Raw genomic sequence first — 22,486 nt, 5'->3', positions numbered from 1 at the left:
TCTCAGCTTTTTCTTTTCTTTTTTTTTTCTTTTCTTTCTTTTTTTCTTTTTTGCTTGTCTGTTTGAGAGAGAGGAAGTGTGTGTGTGTGTGTGTGTGTGTGTGTGCACACGCGTGTGAGCTGGGGCGGGGGGCAGAAGGAGAGAGAGAGACTCTCAATCAACCTCCACACCCCGGGCCCAGCCTAACGCAGGGCTCACTCTCACATTCATGAGATCATGACTCCAGCCAAAATCAGGAGTTAGATGCATTTAACTGACTGAGCCATCCAGGTACTCCAAATTTCTCAGCTCTTTATGGCTCTCTTCCTCCTCTTGAATCGGGATAATACAGAGTTTAGTACATAAGGTTCTTGCTAATATTTAATGTAAATTACTTAAAATAATGATTTCACACACGGTAAGCATACTATAATATTATGGTCATAATAATAAAGGAAAGACTTCATAGCATTTTTATTTTTTAAAAGTTTATTTATTTATTTATTTTGAGAGAGAAAGAGGCAGAGAGAGTGAGAGAGAGAATCCCAAGTAGGCTCCACACCATCAGTGCAGAGCCTGATGCAGGGCTCAAACTCACAGAACTGTGAGCTCATGACCTGAGCGGAAACTGACATTTGGATGCTTAACCAACTGAGCCACCCAGGCACCCTCTTCTTAGCATTTTTAAAAGGGGGCAACAGGGCTTTTGCAAACAATCCAATTTACAGGGATTATAAGACAAAGCCATGCAATGCCTCCTCTGGAAGATGTGAACATTTTATAGACATAGTTTTATTTTTGAAGAAATTTCTTCATGTATAGAGACTGCCAGTTCTAATACCAATATTCCAAGTCGGAAAACTAATTTATTCTAAATATTCATATTATTAGTTCATTTGCAGAATTTGAATCAGTTAATCAGTTTCTGTTTCATGAAATATCTGGCCCACTCAAAACTTGGGACACCAGTTGAGTTGTTTTTTTTCCTATTTCAGTGGCCACTCTTTCTCCGTCTCCTTTGCTAGTCCCTCTACATCTTTAATCTGCCTGAGCAATGCCGTGCCCTAGTTTAGCACCACTCTGTTCCCTTCTCTTTACTCCCAAGGTAATCTCATCCAATCTCGTGACTATAAGTATCACGTATATGGCCTGAAAATTGCAAAAGCTACATTCCATATACAGCTGCTTCCCCGGAAATCCCAACGTGTATGTGTAACTGCCTCCTTAACATTTTCATCTGGATTGGTTAACAGACACCTCATGTTTAAAGTTTCAAAACAGAACTCTTGATCTCCATTATCCTACAAAACAAAACAAAAAAATCTTGTATCTTTTCTCCATCTCATCAAGTGACAACTTTATCCTTCTGAGTTAAAGTAAAAAAATCTTGGAGTTATACTTGACTCCTCTTTTTCTCTAAAACTCCACATCTGGTCTATCAAAATACCCTGGAATCACCATTTTCAAATTACTTCCAGGATCTGGTAACTTCTGATTTGCTTCACCACCAACTTTTTCCTTAATTATTGCAATTACTTATAACTAATTTCCCTGCTTCCACAACTGTTCTCTTATACTTAGTCCTTCATTCAGAAGGATAGTGGTCTCACTGAAAACATTAAGTCATATCATTATCACTCCTGTGGATCAACACTTTTCTATCACATTCTCACACTCATTCAGACAAAAAAAAATACACTACAACCTTTAAATGTATTTAGAATTCCAGATGATCTGAACCCTAATTACAACTTCTACCTCTTTTAACTCTTCTTAATTTTACTACAAACACTACTGTTCTCCTTGCTGTTCCATGCACTTCTCAGAGCCTTTACTCCTGCTATTGCCTCTGACAAAGCACTCTCCAGATATCTGCATGACTTTCTTCTTGAACACTGTTGATTTCTATTCAAATGTCACCTAATGAGTGATGTTTCCCTTGTATACTGCATACACTAAAACCTTCCCATCATCCTGACTCTCTCTACCAAGTGCTCTGCTTCACTTCTCTATATTTTATTAGTTATCACTTAATATGTTGTATATTTACTTATTTTATAGTGTTGCCCCAACTAGAATATAAGCTCCATGAGGACAAAGGGTGTTTGATTATCCAATACTATAACCTAAACTCTTGTTTAGCATGCATTCTTCTTTTATTTTTTTTTATTTTTTAATTGAAGTACAGTTGACACACAATAGTACACTAATTGCAAGCATACCACATAATGATTTAACGCCTGTATATGATTTGCTATGCTCAACACAAGTGTAGCTACCTTCTGTCACCATGCAACGCTATTACAATACCATTGACTATATTCCCTATGTAGTACCTTTTATTCCCATGTCATATTCATTCCAAAACTGGAAGACTATATCTCCCACTCCGCTTTACTCATTTTGTCCAACCTCTATATACCTCCCACCCTTGTGCATTGTTGGCAAGAATCTAAGTTGGTATAGCCACTGTAGAAATAATATGGAGCTTCTTCAAAAAATTAAAAATAGATATACCATATGATCTCATAATTCCACCCCTAGGTATTTACCCAAAGAAAATGAAAACACTAATTTGAAAAGACATATGCATCTCTATGCTTATTGCAGCATTATTTACAATAGCCAAGATATACAAGCAGCTTGTGTCATTGAATGATGAATGAATAAAGATGTCATATGTATATATATGTATACACACACATACAAACACACACACACACACACACACACACACACACTATGGAATGCTACCTAGCCATATATAAAGGATGAAATCTTGCTATTTGTGACAATATGGGTGGGACTAAAAGGTATACTAAGTGAAATAAACCAGACAGAGAAAGACAAAATACCATATGATTTCACTTAGATGTGGACTCTAAAAAACAAAACAAATGAATCAACAAACAATAAAAAGCAGAATCAGACCTGTAAACTCAAAGCTGAAAAACAGCATCTGGCATATAAAAGACAATAAATAGTTGTTTATGGAATAAATGTAGACACCTCCCTGGTGTCTACAATGCATTTGAATTAATCTTCAAGAATTAGGCCAAAATCTCATAAATTCATGGCTAAGTTCATAGTTACAGGTCTTTGATCTAAACTAAAGTCATACAAATATAGGTCAACATGTGAGAGAAGGTTACATTCTAAATGGGAAACCTATAAATACATATCATGACATCTAGAAAGAAATAATCATCATGGGTACTCTTAAAAGCATGGTAGGGGCACCTGGATGGCTCAGTAGGTTAAGTGTCCAATTTTGGCTCAGGTCATGATCTCACAGCTCATGAGTTTGAGCCCTGCATCAGGCTCTCTGTTCTTTGCGGTCAGTGCTTGGCCTGCTTTGAATCCTGTGTCCCACTCTCTCTCTGCCCCTCACCCCCGATACACACACTTTCTCCCTCTCTCTCTTTCTCTCTCAAAAATAAACATTTAAAAGCATGGTAAGGAATTCCCTGCAACAGAGGATTGGCATTCAAATGAGGGCTCTGCTTCCTAGAGAAGCCCTATCACCAATGAACCATCTGTTTTCCATCTACATGTGCAAAATGCCATTGATTGGTTCAATGCGAGATGGCTAGATTTTTTGTCTGTGGTCTGAGTGTGACAAGTATTCCTGCATCTGTAACTACACTGTATTAAAAATATATTCGTTAACAATAGTATACTTGAAATTTGTTAAGAAGATAGATTTTGTTTTGAGTTTATTCATTTATTTTGAGAGAGTGAGAGAGTGAGCATAAGATGGGAAGGGGCAGAGATAGAAGGGGAGAGAGAATCCCAAGCAGGCTACAGGCGATCAATGCAGAGCCTGACATGGGGCTCAATCTCAGGAACTCTGAGATCATGACCTAAGCCCAAATCAAGAGATGAACACTTAACTGACTGAGCCACCCAGACAACCCAAGAGGACAGGTCTTTCTCTTTTTTTAAGTTTATTTATTTATTTTGAGAGAGACAGAGACAGTGCAAGTGGGGTAGTCCCAGAGAGAGACTGAGGATTGCAAGCAGGCCCTCTGCTGCCAGTGTAGGAGCCCCACATAGGGGTTGAACTCATGAAACTGTGAGATCATGACCTGAGCTGAAACCAAGAATTAGACACTCAATGGACTGAGCCACCCTGGTGCCCCAAAAGGATAGTTCTTAAATGCTCTCAACACGTACACACACACATACACACACACACACATAGAGAAAAGGAAAGAGTAAAGGAAAAAGAAAAAGAAGGAGAAGGAGAAGGAAAAGGAAAAGGAAAAGGAAAAGGAAAAAAAGAAAAAAAAAGTAACTCTGAGGTGATGGATATGTCATTAGCTTAATTACGCTGATCACTTCACAAGGTATATATACATCAAAACACCAAGTGGTGCACCTTAAATATATACATTTTTGTCAATTACACCTCAATAAAGCTGAAAAAAGCATTTCTTGCTGTAAGAATTATTCTTCCTATCTAAGCAAGATGGAATACTGTATTTAGAAAGAATCTACATGTCTCATGTCTTATTTATATTAATTGCTTTATTATAAATAATAATAATTTTATTATTACATTATAAATAATTACATTATTTATATTAAATTATTTATTTTATTATTACATTATAAATAATTACATTATTTATATTAATTACCACTTTATAGATTATTTCCATTGTCCATATTCTTAATGCAGAAAATGAATTTTCTGACACTGTCGTATGCTGCTAGAATGGCATTGTGTGTACTGTTTTAGAAGCACTGACTTCCAGTGTTTACCTGAATAGTTTGGGTATAATTGTGCATATCACAAAGCTGAGTGTTATTAGAAAATCCAAGGCTTAGCACATAATTTGCAGAATTCCCATTATAGAAATTTGCCATAATTTACATTTTAGCAAAACATCAAATGTCAAGACATTTATACAAGTTTTTCTCCTTTCACATTTTAATTAAATTGTAGAGCAATTGATGTTCATTCATATTCACTGCCAATTTAAGACCTAAAGCTTTAGTATTTTATTAAAATCCTTTCTACTAAAAAATGAACAAATAACACATTGAATAAGAGATAAGACATTTCTTTGAATTATATGCACAATTTTAAATACATGTTAGATAACAGAATGGATACTGATACTGAAAGGGTATATTGCAGTGAGAATATCCACTGGCTGGATGGAATCAGGAAATCATACTATAGTCCCAAGCTGTGACTTTCTAGAATATAATGCTGACCAAGTCACTTATTCTGTCTCACTGGAAAAATGAGGGCACAAGGCAAGATCATTATTATGATCTTTCTGAGCTCTAAAGTCCAGTGATCATGAGAACATTGTTGATCATGAGAATGTTATAAAATGTTAGAAATTAACTTTAAAATTTTTAAACATAAGCTAGGATAAAGACTGAAATGGACGTGTCATCTTTCAATGACCCTTCCTCCCATAAAAATACTTCTGTAGGTGTTTTTGTTACTTTCATTTAATCCCATTTAATTTCTGATTGTTGGATATGGCTTCAGGCTGTGGCTGCCAAACCTGGTTGACTAGAAGTTTTTGAAGAACACTTCAAATTTCTGATTCCAGATCCCTGTCATGAATTACTTAACCGAAGTCTCTTGGAACAATGGCTGAGAATTTGGATTTTTCTTTAAAAAAGGTATTTATATACAGTTTCGGTAATACAGGGTTGGAAAATATTGCCAAGATTCTAGCCCTTCCTCAATGCATTTCTATACTATATTGACTAGGCTTTTGCATAGGGAAGAAAAAAGTAGAAGAAAATAAGAAAAAGACAGAAAGAGAGACACCCTTGCTATACAGAATAATAGATCTTTAATTGCAGAAGCTGAGGACATTTGGGCACACTTTGGAGTTGATATCTACGAATGGGAAGATTTGTGTAGTTTTCTCTCAAACTGAACCATGTAGACTGCCATCTTTCTAAATACAAGCTCCCTTTATTAAACAGCATAGCAGAACTTGTGTGTGTGTGTATTTAAGAGAAGTATGGTTTTTAACATTCAACTAAAATATGTACCTCTACACAATTTTAGAAAGTAATCTTCTAAAATGAGGAAATAGTAACCCCTTGAAGTTAACGTAGGCCATTGCTAAAGTACCACTACATGTACAAAACTGCCTTTTCCTAGACGTTTATTGTTTGGTTATGTTTTTATATTATTAGCAAAGCATTAACACATATCACTATTCTCCTATAAATACATTTTATATTGAGATACAAAACAATTTTTTTCAAGTGGTTGCCTGTTAACTTTGGGTTCAGTATTGAAAGCCCTTGGTAGGTACCAAATAACTCAAATAATTCAGTTTTAAACAAAGGGGTGAAAAAAGGAGGAATCCAGAGATATGTTTGAATCTACCATAACGAATGAAAAAGTGCCTTAGAGCAGCTGGGAAGAAGAAAGCAAGGCCAAAAACAGCTTTTAATCACATGTGTGAAAGTCACAAGTTGAAACATACTATCTAGACCCTCATTCTGCCAGAACTTTCCCTCTTAAAGCCTAGCTTGAGGCCAGAACTACCAAGAAGTACAGGCACATTCTACAACATTCTATATTTACTAATTCATAAAGGACTCAAATTGTAGCTAGCCCAGAGTCTCTACCATGAGGCATATCATTAGAAAAGAATTCAAAATATGCACCTCCTTAATCACAATAAAGTGGGAACATTCGAAATGTTAAATAATGGATTATTAATATATTATGGCACAAATACATTCCCAAATATTATGCGACATTTAATGGTATTTAAAAAAATAATTAATGGAATAACAGTCATGATATAATAAGTGCAAATATACAAAGTTATAAAACAATATATATAATATTGCAGCATTTGGTAATACTATGTACATAAAGCCCCCTTGCTCTGTGCTCCTCCCCTGCTGTCTCTCTCTCTCTCTCTCTCAAAAATAAATAAATAACAATAAACAAATACATACACACATACATACATAAATAGTATAAGGTCACCATTTGTAACTTAAATACATATGGGTTCATACACAGCATTCTTTTGGGTACTCCCCCTTCTGTAGTGATCTGATTTGCATTTTTTAGCCATCTTCTCCATTAGGATTTATGCTTCTCTGAAGGAAAACGGTCTTATCTTTTATAACTTAGTAGCCAATGCACCAACTGTCATAATACAGGCAGGAAATAAATGCATGATAAACAAAACCACAAAATAAAAATGAAAATGTATTTGTTTACATCAAATAATAATAATATTATTTTAATAACTTTTAGATATTCAGCTATTAATTTAATTTCTTAATCTTAGAGCTTTAACTTCTCACTTATGGGGCAAATGAGCACACTGGATCAAAGAAGCATAAAGATGAGAATAACATTTGTTTGTTTATAATTTTATATTTGCTAGTGTTCAATCAAAAAGTTCCTAAATTTTATATTGTTTTTAAGACAAAGCTTATGAAATAAATAGATTTTAGGGTAACAAATGCCAAAAAATTAATATAATATGCAGAAGTTAAAAAATTAAAACCATGGAAACAAGCCTTAAAATATCGTACAAACCAAACAAATAAACTTAAAATTGTTAAATATAAATACATTTCTTCAAGATAACCGAGATTATCTCTTAATATTGAACTATATAAGGGTGCACCGGTTTCTATAAGTAAAGTCACATCCAAATTATACCTGTAATTTTCTTTCCTTTTTTTTTTTTTTTTGTTGCCTCAGAAATATTTGGAAAGTTTTATTTAAATGGTTTGTATTCCCTTTTAACCAACACCAAAAAGAGAAAATAAGTTACTGCCATTCCAAACACGAGTGTCGCTTCAGAGAGGAGTGGGCATGGATGTTAAGAGCTGGGCAGTGCCTACTTCTCCAGGCTGCTCTTCCCAGCCCTGCCACTCTGGGGTTGGATGGCCAGTCCCAGGAGTTCACTCATTCCTGGGCCTTGGAAAGTGAGTGAGCAAACTGCCCATCCTGCAGAGAAGGATTTTCTCTCCCCTGCAGGTTGGGACATGAGCATGGTGAGACCTGGTGGTTCTAGAGGTGAGGGGAGTGGAAAGGTCAGATCCGAAATGTTCCATGGAATCTCCAGGGCTTCCAGGTCTGGAGAAATATGTCTGCTAGGAAAATAAGATGCTTTGAGAATTTCTGCAGTCTGTATTCTCTGACTACCCAAGAGAAACCTACTCTGTTGGTCAAAGGGGCAGCAGGGAGGGAGGGGAGCAAAGGCTGGAGGCCAGGAACTGGTCTGGCTCCAGTGAAAAATTCCAGAGGAGAGTGAGGCAGGCAGCAGTCTTTGGTTTCCTGGGTCCTCTTCCTGGCAGCTGTAGAGGCTGTGAAGCCTCCCGCCTACCCGGTTCTTGAGGTGTGGTCTCCCAGGCAGTGGGCAGCACTGAGAGAGGAAGACTGGCCATCTGTCACAGGCTGGTGGGGGCCCAGGCCCTGGGCCCTCAAAATAAAATGCCCAGGAGAGCAGGGCCAGCAGAAGGAGCAGGAGGCCTGAAGAGGATCTGCTTCTCCAGCTGGCCAAAGCACAGTGGTCGTGGTTGTTACCGACGCAGGCCACATAAACCATTGTGTGGGGAAAGTAGTTCTGCTTATGATTGCCATGCAGCAGGTGGGGCCCTTGGCGAAGACCACTACATCTTCCCTGCCATGGGTCTAAGGGCACAGGGGCACGGCAGATTGAGCCTGGTGTTTGTTGTGAGTATAATCCACTATGGAAACATTCTCTTACGCCTACCACCTTGTAGCCAGGCCCATTGCCACACAGGATGGCACTGGAGGGCTTCTGGTCCGTGTCGCTCGCCATGGGGGCCAGACCAAAGATAGAGTCGCCACAGGGGTTGGAGGTTGTATCCGCCAAAGGTGAAGATGTGGGAGTGGTCCTCAGTGAAAAAGGTGAGCTTGTTTTCCAGGGAGATCATGGTGCCTGCCTGCGCAATTCCCCAGCCCATCTCCACCACCTGGTGCAGTGCCTGCTTGGTCTTTCCCTCCAAACTATACCTGGAATTTTCACCTATGACTGTTTCTGTACTTATCCCCCTTGTGCTTACCCTCCTGTTAGATACCCATAACGTCATCCTGGATTGCCTAGAACTCTTAGTGATTTCCCTTTGAGTCAGAGAATTGCTGCACGCGTTGAATGCTGTCTTAGCTATCAGAGGGTAAGCTGGTATTGTTACATTATCCTGAGATATTTATTCAGAAGAGTAACAACTCATAATTTTCCCAAAGCCCCCAAAATGAAGAGGTTAAAACACATTTTAATTCCAGGCTAATAACCTCTTTTAACATTATTTTTCCTTTAATTCCAATTGTATGTTTTTGTTCTCTTTCTTTTTAAGGTTGTTTATTATTATTCAGGTTTTTTTTTTAATTTTAACTCCAGTATAGTTAATATATGGTGTTATATTAGTTTCAAGTGTACAATATAGTGATTCAACAATTTTATACACTGTTGTGCTCATAAATTACTGAGTTTTAATTAGAGCACAAGTAGTTGAACAGCCTTTATCCAAGTTACTTTATTTTTGTTCAGTCTTCATTAATGCCTCTGTTACTCATTTTGAATTTAAATGTAAACTATAGAAATAATCTATTTATTGACTAATTTCTTCAGTGGTCAATTACTGAATATCCTAAGTTTTGATAGTGAAACCAAAATTGAAACCATTAATCTAACCATGAAAAAGAAAAAAGGAAAAATATATCTTACTGTAGAATAATGTTTTAGGTCTTCTCAGTAATTTACAGAGATACCATTTTATATAGCCAAGCTGAAAAAGAAATAACCGTTGTACATGAAACCAAATTTTGGCTAATTAAAACAAATAAAACCATTAAACTATTACATTAATTTTGTTCCTTACCAGTAACTTAAATTTGTGAGTAGTTAACAGGGGAAAAAAAAGAACACCCTCTCCTCCTACTTGCTTAATTACACTCAAGTCTGCTTGCTCTAGGACACTCACATTCAAAGCAATTTTGTTCATTTTATGAAAACTGAATTCTAATTTTCCTGCATTGTTTAGATAAAACAGACTTCCAGGTAAACTGCTTCTTATTAATCCCCAGTATGACAATGTTTCCCTTTTAATAAACATTATCAATTATTCCATGTGTTTTTTTTCCCCTCGTATGTGCTTTTAGTATCACCAGTTTAAATAGCAACTTCATTTAATTAGCTTTTTAAAAAACTATCACTGGCCAGGGTTACATGTGTGTAGTTTGCCCTACTGGGAAAACTAAATCTTTAATCCTATGAAACTTTTATACACAAAAACACCATAGAAGCCTCTCAGTAGCCATTCTTGTCAAAACATCTCTGGAATACTAACAAAGCCTTAAATCCTATTTCTCTTTATTTTAATGACCACATTTTTAAATATTTATTTTTTAAAAATTTTTTTTAATGTTTATTTGAGACAGAGAGAGATAGAGCATGAATGGGGGAGGGTCAGAGAGAGAGGGAGACACAGAATCTGAAGCAGGCTCCAGGCTCTGAGCTGTCAGCACAGAGCCCGACGTGGGGCTCGAACCCACGGACCATGAGATCATGACCTGAACCGAAGTCAGACGCTTAACCGACTGAGCCACCCAGGCGCCCCAATGACCACATTTTTAAAATGAATTCAACAAATTGAAAACAAGAGCCCAAGACAAAACACACACAGTTCAGAAAACGTAGCCTTCCATAAACTGCAGTAGGGTTGTTTTCTTTAAGCATTGGTTAATTAGAATTAAACATTATGTAAGATTCTCCTAAGGAGAAAATGAGCATTTTGGTAATCAAATTTACATAATGTTGATACACACAAGTATATAGAATGCTTCATCTTTACAAAAATCAACTATTTGTTTAGGAATTCGATTTGGGCAGAGCTAATACTCAAAAACTTATTAGAGCTTCCTTTTTCCTTGGTTTCTTTGCCACTGTTTTATCTTCTTTTTGTTGCCAGCTTTGATGTTTCATTTACTACCTCAACTTCACTTTTCAGGTCTTTCAATGTATGTGTTCCTTACGGTCTGATATTTATTCCTTCTTTCCTTCTCTTTAAGATTGTTTTTCCCATCTCTCAGAGGTTTAGCTAATTTCTGACAAATACTTGTTCTAGCTCTTTTTCCTGAGAGTTAGCTCCTCATTTCGGATTCTCACATTCAACTTCTTTCCACAGCCAATTCATATTCATTTGCAACAAGGAGACAAGGATGTCAGTTATGGTGTGGCCAAAATACTGTCAGTACAGTAGTCAATGCAGGCAGCTGTGAAAGCTAATGACAATTGCGTGAACATCATATTAAGTGAGAGAAAACCTGGGGCTCACAGTAATACTGTAGGAATCAGCAGACACAGGCAATTGTTAGGCATGATGGTTATTCAGATAAAAAAGTGGTTAAGATCTATAATAAAGACATGATTTGACTGTTGTACTAATGGATAAATGAAGTAAGAGAGTAAATCAGCAGTCTTAAGAATTATCTTTAGGTGGTGTTATGGGCTGAATTGTGTCACCCTAAAATTTATATGTTAAAGCCCTAAGCCCTACTCCCTCAGAATATGAATTTTAGATTGCCCCAGAATAGAAGATCTGTTGCCCAGATTAAAGCAACCTCTCAAGTGGTCTCTCTAACTCTCTTAACTGGTCTTACCCATCTTCTACACTGTTATAATGGTGATCTATTAAAATATACATCCACATACCCTCCTGATGAAAAGCTTCCAGTCATTTCTCTGATCCAAGTGGATATAATTCATGCAACACACGGCCTTCTGTTATGGCTTGGAAGACTATCTTTAATAAAGACCTTAAGCATCTTTCAGCCTCACTTCCTCACATATCACCTTATGTTCCAGTGTTATCAAACTGCTGGAAGTTCCCCTGATCCTGTTAGGTTGTTTCATTTCTCCATGACTCTGTGTGTGCTCTCCACTCTCCCAATAAGTCCTTTTCTTCTCTGTTTTCCCTTCAGTCCTTCTGGTTCTCTTTCCAGATTTCTACAGATAATTTTTTATGCCTTGGCATCGCTCCTACCAAACACAGCACTTCGGAATAACAGACTACACAGTCATAGATATGGAATATTCTAGCTCTAGTCCCTGAACCTGGCACACAGTAATTTCACAAGTTGCCTTGAGCTCATTCAGAATTAGCTATCAGAATTAGTCACATAACCATTTTTTTTGTGAAGGTATATACTCAAGAACTCTATGGCAGACAATTATTTAATATTCATTACTCACCATATTTATGGGGTCAACTGGTCCAATGCTGTTTACATAAACATCAGTTTCAATTACTGTGGGCCTCACTGCAAAATACCAACACAAGGAGTGGTCAAAGGTAAGATCAGAAGTTGTGTTAAAGAAATTTTAGCTTTAATAAATCTTCATAAATAATAACATTTACCATTTAAATAGTAAAATATCCCTCATTAGAAAATGAGGAAACATAGCCCATTACAAAAACACAAACACCTTTCAGTTTACTAATCAATTATGTATGTAAAAATTAACACTTTTAACTAAAATATTTTAATGTACAACCTAAAAGTGTTATAAATATTTAAATCATTCATTAAAATTAACAAAGTTAATTCAATAAAAATTGCTAGATAATTTGCTTTCTGCAATATTATAGGATTTCAGAATTGGAATGGGTATTAGAAGCTAAATATAAAATAATCCTACTTAATGCATATCAATGGTGTGCTGGTAAATGTTAAACAACAGCCTTGCTCCAGTAGTGGGTGGGGAGGAAGCCTTGATTTATCGTTCTTACAGATATCCATGGGTGACTATTCCCACAGAGACTCATTTAAGGATACCAATGGGAAGTTGCTGAAAGCAGACTTGGGACAATATCAAGTAGCTATTGTGAGCGAATATAAGCATGTTCTAGCACACAATGGACTTGAAGCATGGTTCTGAGGATTAAAGAGATAATGTCTGTCAAGCATCTACGTTCAGGTCTGATTCTTATGGGGAGCTTCATAAATATTTGCTGTTACTTCTTTCTCCCGTGTTAACAGCATTCCTTTAGGTTGTTTAAGTTGGCTCCAGAGTTAGGTGTATTTTTTTTATGTTTTTATTATTTTTGAGACAGAGAGAGACAGAGCATGAGCAGGGAAGGGACAGAGAGAGAGGGAGACACAGAATCGGAAGCAGGCTCCAGACTCTGAGCCATCAGCACAGAGCTCGATGCGGGGCTCGAACACACAGACTGTGAGATCATGACCTGAGCCGAAGTCGGATGCTCAACCAACTGAGCCACCCAGGTGCCCCAGAGTTAGGTGTATTTTTATCTAACTTTCACAGAGTATATTGTAGAGATGTCACTATAGAGTTCATCTATTGTGTTTCATACATAACCATTTCTGTCTTTCCAGTTGGTCTTAAATGGTATATACTGTATATCATTGTTTTTATATTCTATCAAAATGTGTAGTGCAGGTCAGCCTTTTAAATGTTGTCAAATGACATGATTAAATAAACACCTGCAATGCCACCATATTTAATTGTGCTTTTTTGTTTGCCGTGAAAAACATTGTCACGTAGTTTCTTTTATTCTCCTTATCCTACTAAATAAAACATAAAGGGTTCATTTATTGATTTAGCCAATACTTGTTGAGGAGTGAATGTAAAGCGTTCACAAAGTAGATAAGAAGAAAACCATTTCAAGAAGAAAACCTATTAGATACCTCACAGAGATTTATAGAGAGATGATGCAAACAAAAGAAAACAGAAAAAAAAAACACCTTGTAGATTGAAAGTTTCTATACCAAAGTAGCATGTTTAGTAGTATTTACTCAGCTCCCCTTGCTAAATTTTATCTGATTTCCCATTTCTTGCCTAATATTTATCATTCTTACAATTCTGACACTATGTTCAACCTCTCAGGACACACATCCACCTCTAACACATAGCTGAGTCCACCTGTCAGAGTCTCTATCCTGCTCCAAGGCCCCTGTATTGGAAACTTCCAAGCTAGAGGGTCTCCCACGCCAGCAAGATTCAATGGAATAATTGAGGCATTTGGCAAAAACAGTGCCTAGAGAATTTTGAAACAATGTTAAATTTTACCATTTGTGATTAAAACTAAACTACACTTAGAAAAACATAATAACATTTACATAGTTTGTTTTTCCTCAAATAAAGATTTTAGTAGGTGGCATATATATTTCCTTACTAGAAAGATAAATGAGATTTGCTAAAAGTAGATTTAGTATGCAAAACTTTAGGTCTGTAGACCTGTACAATACATGACTGTGTTATTCAATCTGCTAGCCAATAATTATATTTTGTATAAACATAAGGTCACATGATTTATAGAAGGCTTTATAAAGCCTGATTACTTCTGAGATGATTTGCCATTTATTTTTGACTATGAAATGAAGCCAATAAATACCATACAAAATTAAGATAATTTTGGTCAGATTTACAGTAATGGATTTTATGAAACCCAATTAATAAAAAATAGGTTGATTCGTTCCATATGTAAGTATATATATTGCCAGTTAAAGCAATTAAGGGCAACGTTCAAACTTATTTAATTAGATTATTTTTCAGCTCATCTGATAAATCAACAAACACTAAACATCTCTTTACTGCATGATAGTAAGGGCTGAACATTGTCTATGCCAAGAAATAAGATTCCTGAAGACATTTCTATATACAGGATGTACTTTTCACATTTACAGTGTAGAACATTTTAGATTTGAGTGATCTATCCTGGTTTCCTGATATCAATATTTCCTTAACCAATTATAAGACAAATATATGTATACTATAAAGTATTAACTCTTGCATTAGGGCATAGCCACACAGAAATATTTCATGAGCAACATAAAACAAGTCCATCTGGGATGGGACGAATGAAGAATCACATTTAGTGAGTCCCATGTAGAACATAGCTATTGATGAAGATATTCAATAAATAACTTAACAAATATATATTTGCATACCAGGAGTATAATATCTTTGGGCTCTTTGTATTTCACTCGGTTCTTTAAACCTCAGGCCCAAAACATGAGGAAGAATAAGCCTGCAGGTGGACTAAAATATTTCAGATTAATTTTGAAACTACAGCTAGAGATGATATCCTTCAAAATATACAGTAATGAGGAAAACAACAGAAATCTGCATTGTTCCTTAATAGTGACTCATTACCACTTTTATTGCTTCATACTATAAACAATACTTGTGGGTGAAATCACTGAAAATATAGGCTTCTTGGAAGAGTAAATATTTTTTCTTAGCACCATGATTTTCTCAGTCCAAAGTTGTTTAATTTGCAGGGGTGGTATTTAAAAAAGAAAACTAAAAGGACGTTGTCATTCCAGGCTCATTAAGTGATCATTAGAAAGTGGCCATAGACTATGTTTAATTCTTCAACACACATGGAAATGAGAGATCTCCTTTTTTTGTGACAACATAACAATGCTGAAAAAACATGTACTTCCATAGCAAATTACATTTTTCATAGATGGAAGGCAGGTAGACGACACTGGATTATTTTTGCAAAGCCCCTCTCCGCATTGTGATTCTAAGTACTTTGCTTTAAGTATCTCACCAGAATATAAACTCTTGGTGAGAGTGAATATATGGAAAGAATAGACATTTTGGGCACCTTAAAGAAAGTGCAGAGAATAGTATGAAGAAGGAAAAAGAATTAAAAAAAAAAAAAGAAAGCAGTGAGGTCAATGAAATTTCCATGTTCAGCTTCCAGATAGCTAAAACCAGATACCTCTTTTCCAGACATAAAATAAAATGGATTTAAAAAATATTCTCTTCATAATCATTTTTAACCATGTTTTCTTGGATGACATATTCAAATAAAGATATCTTTGGCAGATCATGTAGCTTCTGGGTCACTTTTTTATATTAATTCCGATTAATTAATTAAGGTTAATTAAAAATTAATTCTGGTCAATTAAAAACTCTAATCCTAGAACATAAGTTTAACAGTCTTTTCCATTAAAAAAAGAAACAAACCCATTGATTCATATGATACCATTATAACACACTGACTCTGAAAGAACCATAATTAATGTTTTTCTTGCCATAGAAAAGACAGCAGGGGTTCTCAACCCAGATACTTTTTTGGGTTTGGGTCCAGATACTTCTTTCCAGGACTTGCTAACAGGGAAATGTCAACTAGCACTCACCATTTCCCTCTGCAGGTTACATACGGGCACATAGGTATTTGGCTATGTGTGGATGAAAAGGTACACATGGGTAAATAAGTACTTAAGTGAGTCTAATACTGTAGCCACAATACTAACACAAAAATCCAGAAAAGATACTAACACAAATTTTGGATAGAAAAAAATGCCTACAAAGAGCACTTCAACAGTCAAGTCATTTATTATGGATACAGGTAAAATGCTACTATGCATGGTACATATGCTTACTTAAATAGAAATTAATCAAATTAAAGTAAAACTGTATTCTCTTAGCCAAACAAACAACATTTCAATACTCACTAGCCAATAACCAATTTAAGTATCCAATGAACATATATGACAATTTTAATATATATTTAACTATCTATTTTAATATAACTTAATTTATGGGGGCACCTATAAATTAAGGTGGCTCAGTTGGTTAAGCATCTGACTTCAGCTCAGGTCATGATCTCGCAATTGACAGGTTCGAGCCCCATGTCGAGTTCTGTGCTGACAGCTCAGAGCCTGGAGCCTGCTTCAGATTCCATGTCTCTGTCTCTCTCTGCCCTTCCCCCATGCTCTGTCTCTCTCTCAAAAATAAATAAACATTAAATTTTTTTAATATAAGCTAATTTATATATATTTAATTAAGCATATATATATTTATTTACTGAAATTGTCTTCTTAGGAAAATATAAGATGGGCCTCTTGTTCTGTAGTTAAACATCTCTGTAGGCAGCAGACTTAGCAACCTGCTCCTGCTCCTACACATGATCAAGGTAAAAGAAACAGAGGAGCCATGGGTTCTAGAGAGAAAAGCAGTGGAGTATCTTCACACCCATTCTTTTGTGTGTCTAGGATATTTTAATTTCTTGTGGGCATAATTCACATCAAAAGAAGCTGACTGGGCTAGAAGGATCTCACTAGGTTTTTGACCCAAGAAAGTTGTGCACCAGCAGCACACATCTCATATCTACTGATGGAAGGGCTAATGCTGGTGAAAGGTAGAACCATCTAGGTTTCCCAGGTCAAGGAAGTAAACAGTATAAAACGCCTATGAACAAACAACAGAAAACAATCCTACCCTCCTACTCATAAACGTTGTTATTTATACAAATGCCTCTCAAAGGATATCAAGGGCTAATTAGGATTTGCCTGAAATGAAGTGGAAACTAACAAGACAAAGGTTTCAACTGCATCCAATGAAATGAACAGGAAGACCATCCCCCTTGGTAGTTCCTGCATGTTCCCATCACTAAGAACCTCAAAGACTTAAGCAGATGGAATAAAAGAGCAGATCACACCTCCTCACCACCTCACCCCACCAAGTCCCTCTCTAGTAGCACTTGCTACTAGACCTCCCATGGTCTACTCCCATGGTCTACTCCCATGACCTAGGAGAGTGATAGCATTAATTCTGTTCAGATATTAATTTTTAGATTAGCTCAAACTATTTGAATCACTAAAACTCCTTGGAAAGCCATAGACCCTATCCTAATAGTTGTTAAGAAATAAAAAAAAGAAGATTCAACATAGACTAGTTGAAAATTCACTAGAATTAGACAACCTTTTAATGTTAATTTGCCTTAAGCTTAGAAGTCCTCAATAAGTTGACTGTATAAATTTTCATAGCATCAATGAAGAGTAAAGATAGCAATGAAATTCTGGACAGAGAGGAATTCCTGCAAAGGTCACCTAAACAAGTCAACTATTCATTATGTATACTCTGAGGTACACAGATAAAGTGCTACTATGCATGGTACGATTATCAAGGTTCTTGGGACATGTTTAATCTACACTATTAAGCAAAGTGATGATGTCACAGATGTACATAGAATTTGAAATCCCATATCTTGATCTGAAATAATATACTTTAAATGTAAATTGATGAAATAGAGCTATCAAAATACCTACGTATGGAATAAAAAAGACTATATATACTGGCTTCTATTCAGAAGATATACATTCAGCAAATATTAAGTGAACCTTATGCTTCAGGCATTGCTTTAACAACTAGGGATATGGTGATTTCTACTTTCAGGGAATTTATTTATTGGAAGAAAACAGACTATCAACTAATAATAGTGAAGTATGATAAGTAAAATGGAACTACAGTTTTCTGCTTCTTTTTTTTTTTTTTAATTTTTTTTTTTCAACATTTATTTATTTTTGGGACAGAGAGAGACAGAGCATGAACGGGGGAGGGGCAGAGAGAGAGGGAGACACAGACTCGGAAACAGGCTCCAGGCTCTGAGCCATCAGCCCAGAGCCCGACGCGGGGCTCGAACTCATGGACCGCGAGATCGTGACCTGGCTGAAGTCGGACGCTTAACCGACTGCGCCACCCAGGAGCCCCCAGTTTTCTGCTTCTTGTGGTAAATATTTGGTATCAAACTAATCTTCCCAATGAACATAACTATAAAATTTATTTAAAAATTTTAAAATTATTGAAAGAATCACACAGCAGCTAACAAAATCAGGATTTGATGCAACAATTTCCTTGAAGGATTGGAAATGCAGTGATGTAAGCTCTACATTATGCTGGCCACTTTTCCCCATTGGTGCATTTGCTGTTTTACTGCACAGAAATGGCTTAGAATTTGCATCTGCCACATTGGGCTGGAGAAACAAAAATTGAAGTTAACGTCTGTCCAAACAGCTATGACTTCTCTGCCAGTCAGAGTGGCTACAATGAACAAATCAGGAGACTATAGATGCTGGAGAGGATATGGAGAAACGGGAACACTCTTGCACTGTTGGTGGGAATGCCAACTGGTGCACCGCTCTGGAAAACAGTGTGGAGGTTCCTCAAAAAATTAAAAATAGATCTACCCTATGACCCAGCAATAGCACTGCTAAGAATTAACCCAAGGGATACAGGAGTGCTGATGCATAGGGGCACTTGTACCCTAATGTTTATAGCAGCACTTTCAACAATAGCCAAATTATGGAAAGAGCCTAAATGTCCATCAACTGATGAATGGATAAAGAAAATGTGGTTTATATACACAATGGAATACTACTTGGCAATGAGAAAGAATGACATATGGCCTTTTGTAGCAACGTGGATGGAACTGGAGAGTGTTATGCTAAGTGAAATAAGTCATACAGAGAAAGACAGATACCATATGTTTTCACTCTTATGTGGATCCTGAGAAACTTAACAGAAGACCATGGGGGAGGGGAAGGGGAAAAAAAAGTTAGAGAGGGAGGGAGGCAAACCATAAGAGACTCCTAAAAACTGAGAATAAACTGAGGGTTGATGTGGGTGGGAGGGAGGGGAAAGTGGGTGATGGGCATTGAGGAGGGCATCTGTTGGGATGAGCACTGGGTATTGTATGGAAACCAATTTGACAATAAATTTCATATTAAAAAAAGAAAAAAAGGAACCAACAGAGAAGAATTTAATCAAACATTCTACCTCCAATTTCTCCTTAAGGTATTTACTAATTCCTAAATTGTGCATATGCACAGTGTGTTGTTAAGAAACCAAATATAAATCAGAATCTAAAATAATATGTAGAGATTTCAGCTATTTCTGGCATATGTGGGGCCATCAAGGAGAGGGGTTCCTAGTACAAACCTCAGGCTGTCAGTGGAAACACTTCAAATGGTTATGCCCTGAGGAAAAGCAAAGTTTTACAAAAAGAAATACACCAGTTTGGGCCAAATAAAGGCAATTTCCTTAACTTGACTACTAAAACAAAATTAGAATCCTCTCTGGAAGGAAATAACATCATCTAAGTCTCCATTATTTTTTTTAATTTTTTTTAACGTTTATTTATTTTTGGGACAGAGAGAGACAGAGCATGAACGGGGGAGGGGCAGAGAGAGAGGGAGACACAGAATCGGAAGCAGGCTCCAGGCTCTGAGCCATCAGCCCAGAGCCCGACGTGGGGCTCGAACTCACAGACCGTGAGATCGTGACCTGAGCTGAAGTCGGACGCTCAACCGACTGAGCCACCCAGGCGCCCCTCCATTATTTTTAATATACTCTACTGGCATTCAATAAAAAATTAACATACAATAAATGAAACAAGCAAATCAACTTAAACCAAGACATAAAATGAAAAAAAAAATTTTTAAAGTTACACAAGTGATCAAGATACTGTGATTATCAAAGACTAAAATAATTACAGCTAATATGTATAAGAAAATAGATAAAAAGATGGCAAATTTGATAAATACTTGAAATACTTTAAAAATAATTTGCAAATACTGCAAGTAAGAATTATTGATCCAGAAAAGAGGCCAATAATAAAAGAGAATGAGGGGCACCTAGGTGGCTCAGTCACTTAAGCATCTGACTCTTGATTTTTGGTTCAGGTCATGATCTCATGGTTCATGAAGTCAAGCACCACAGTGAGCTCTGCACTGACAGCACAGAGCCTTCTTGGGATTCTCTCTCTCCCTCTCTCTCTGCTCCTCCACCATTCACACTCTCTCCCCCACTCTCTCTCAAAAATAAAATAAACATTAATTTAAAAAAAAAAGACTTAGGGAAAACGTCAAACATATGTGCAATGGAGTCACAAAGAAATTGACTTAGAAAAAATATTTGAAGAAATATTCACGAAGAATTTTCCAAAAGCAATCAAAGATTCCAACAAATAGATTCAAGAAGCCCTATGAACTCTCCCAAATACCAAAAACAAAACAAAAAGTCTGGGGACCTTACATAAAACTGCAGAAACCCAAAGACAAAAAAAAACCCTGCAGAGATAAAAGATAGTTTATTTCTAGAACAGCAACATTGTTGTTGAAAAGTGATTTTCAACAGAAATAATAGAATATAGAATAAAATGGAGTGAGGTTAATAAAATTTGGAAAGGAAACAGCAACTATCCTGGGTTTAAATGTTAACTGAAAATATCATTCAAATGAAGGCAACATAAAAATATTTTTCATGTAAAAACAGAAATAATTTTTTGCCCTGAAATTTACACCAAAAGAAACACTGTAAGGAATATTTTTTCTAAATGGGGACACAGTACTGAAGAAAGTAAAGAATAACAAATGGGATAATTTCATGGTAAAAACTAATTGCTTTTAAACACTTTGATAATAAGAGTGAATTTTGGTATTTCAAAATATAAGATAAAAATACATGGATATTTGGGGCACTTGGGTGACTCAGTCAGTTAAGTGTCTGACTCTTGATTTCCGCTCAGGTCATGATCTCGTGGTTCATGAGATACAGCCCTGCATTGGTTTTGCACTGACAGCATGGAGCCTGCTTGAGATTCTATCTCTCCCTCTTTCTCTGCCTCTCCCCTGTTCACACACTGGCTCTCATTTGTGCATTCTCATTCTTTCTCTCTCTCTCTCTCTCTCTCTCTCTCTCTCAAAATAAATAAACACTTTTAAAAGTTTTAAAAAAAGAAATGACAAAAAAGGGAAAAAAACCTCAGATCTTAAATACAAAAAATATCGCAAATGTTATTATGAAACAACTTAACACTAGTAAATTTGAAAATTTATACTCCTTAAGAGGTTCAGTCTACTAAACCTGATTATTAAATTCATTGAACCAGCACACCTGGATGGCTCACACTCTGTTGAGCTGGTTTAGCGTCTGACTCCTGATATGGGCTCAGTTCATGATCTGTGGGATCAAGCTCTGAGTTGGGCTATGTGCTGATAGCGTGGAGATTGCTTTGGATTCTCTCTCTCTTTCTCCCTCTCTCTCTGCCCCTCCCCCACTTGTGCTTGCACGCACTCTCTCGCTCTCAAAATAAAATGATAAATAAACATTAAAAAAATAAAATACAGTAATTGAACTGTTAAAATTTTTTTCCCAAATCAAACTCTAGACCAGCATGACTTCCCAAATAATTTTCCTGAATATTTAAGGAAAAAATATCATCCATTTTAGATAAACTCAGAGATGAAAAGGGAGGTAAACCATAACTCATTTTTAGATGCTATCATGATCTCAGTTCTGCAACTAAAAGAGACATTAAATAAGTAAAATAAATGGCTAATGTCTTTCATGAACATAGATACAAAATTCCAACACAAAATATTATCAAATTGAATCTAGTGATATTTTATAGTTACCATATCACAACCAACTGGTATTTGTTACAGAACTGCAAAGTTTTAAAAATCAGACAAAGCTACTTATAGAACAAACAGTAAGTAGAATAAAGGGCAAAACACAATCAATATGATTGTTTCAGTGGTTGCACAGAAATTATTCAAAACATTGAGGAAAAAAAGAATTCTAGCAAATAAGAGAAACTAACAAGCATCTTAAAAAAGAATCCTACAGCAATCATACCTAATAGTGAAGTATGAATTGCTCTCCCTGATACCAGGAACAATCCAAGACTATTCAAAATG

At 36.2% G+C, this 22,486-nt stretch overlaps 1 protein-coding gene and 1 non-coding gene across 2 annotated transcripts in view; both read right to left on the bottom strand.

The window, feature by feature from the left end:
• The window catches only part of GABRG1 (gamma-aminobutyric acid type A receptor subunit gamma1), a 62,538-nt gene that overhangs the window by 25,368 nt on the left and 14,684 nt on the right, over positions 1-22,486 (bottom strand). The window contains exon 3 of the mRNA XM_047854717.1: positions 12,219-12,286. Within this exon, the coding sequence (XP_047710673.1) occupies positions 12,219-12,286 (68 nt within the window). The remainder of the gene's footprint in view (positions 1-12,218; positions 12,287-22,486) is intronic.
• TRNAR-UCG (transfer RNA arginine (anticodon UCG)) lies at positions 10,495-10,579 on the bottom strand. Its single transcript has one exon. It is a non-coding gene; the product is annotated as a tRNA-Arg (tRNA).

This window comes from Prionailurus viverrinus, chromosome B1 (assembly GCF_022837055.1).
Source record: "Prionailurus viverrinus isolate Anna chromosome B1, UM_Priviv_1.0, whole genome shotgun sequence".
Lineage (NCBI taxonomy): Eukaryota > Metazoa > Chordata > Mammalia > Carnivora > Felidae > Prionailurus > Prionailurus viverrinus.
This window is presented reverse-complemented; position numbering and strand designations above follow the sequence as displayed.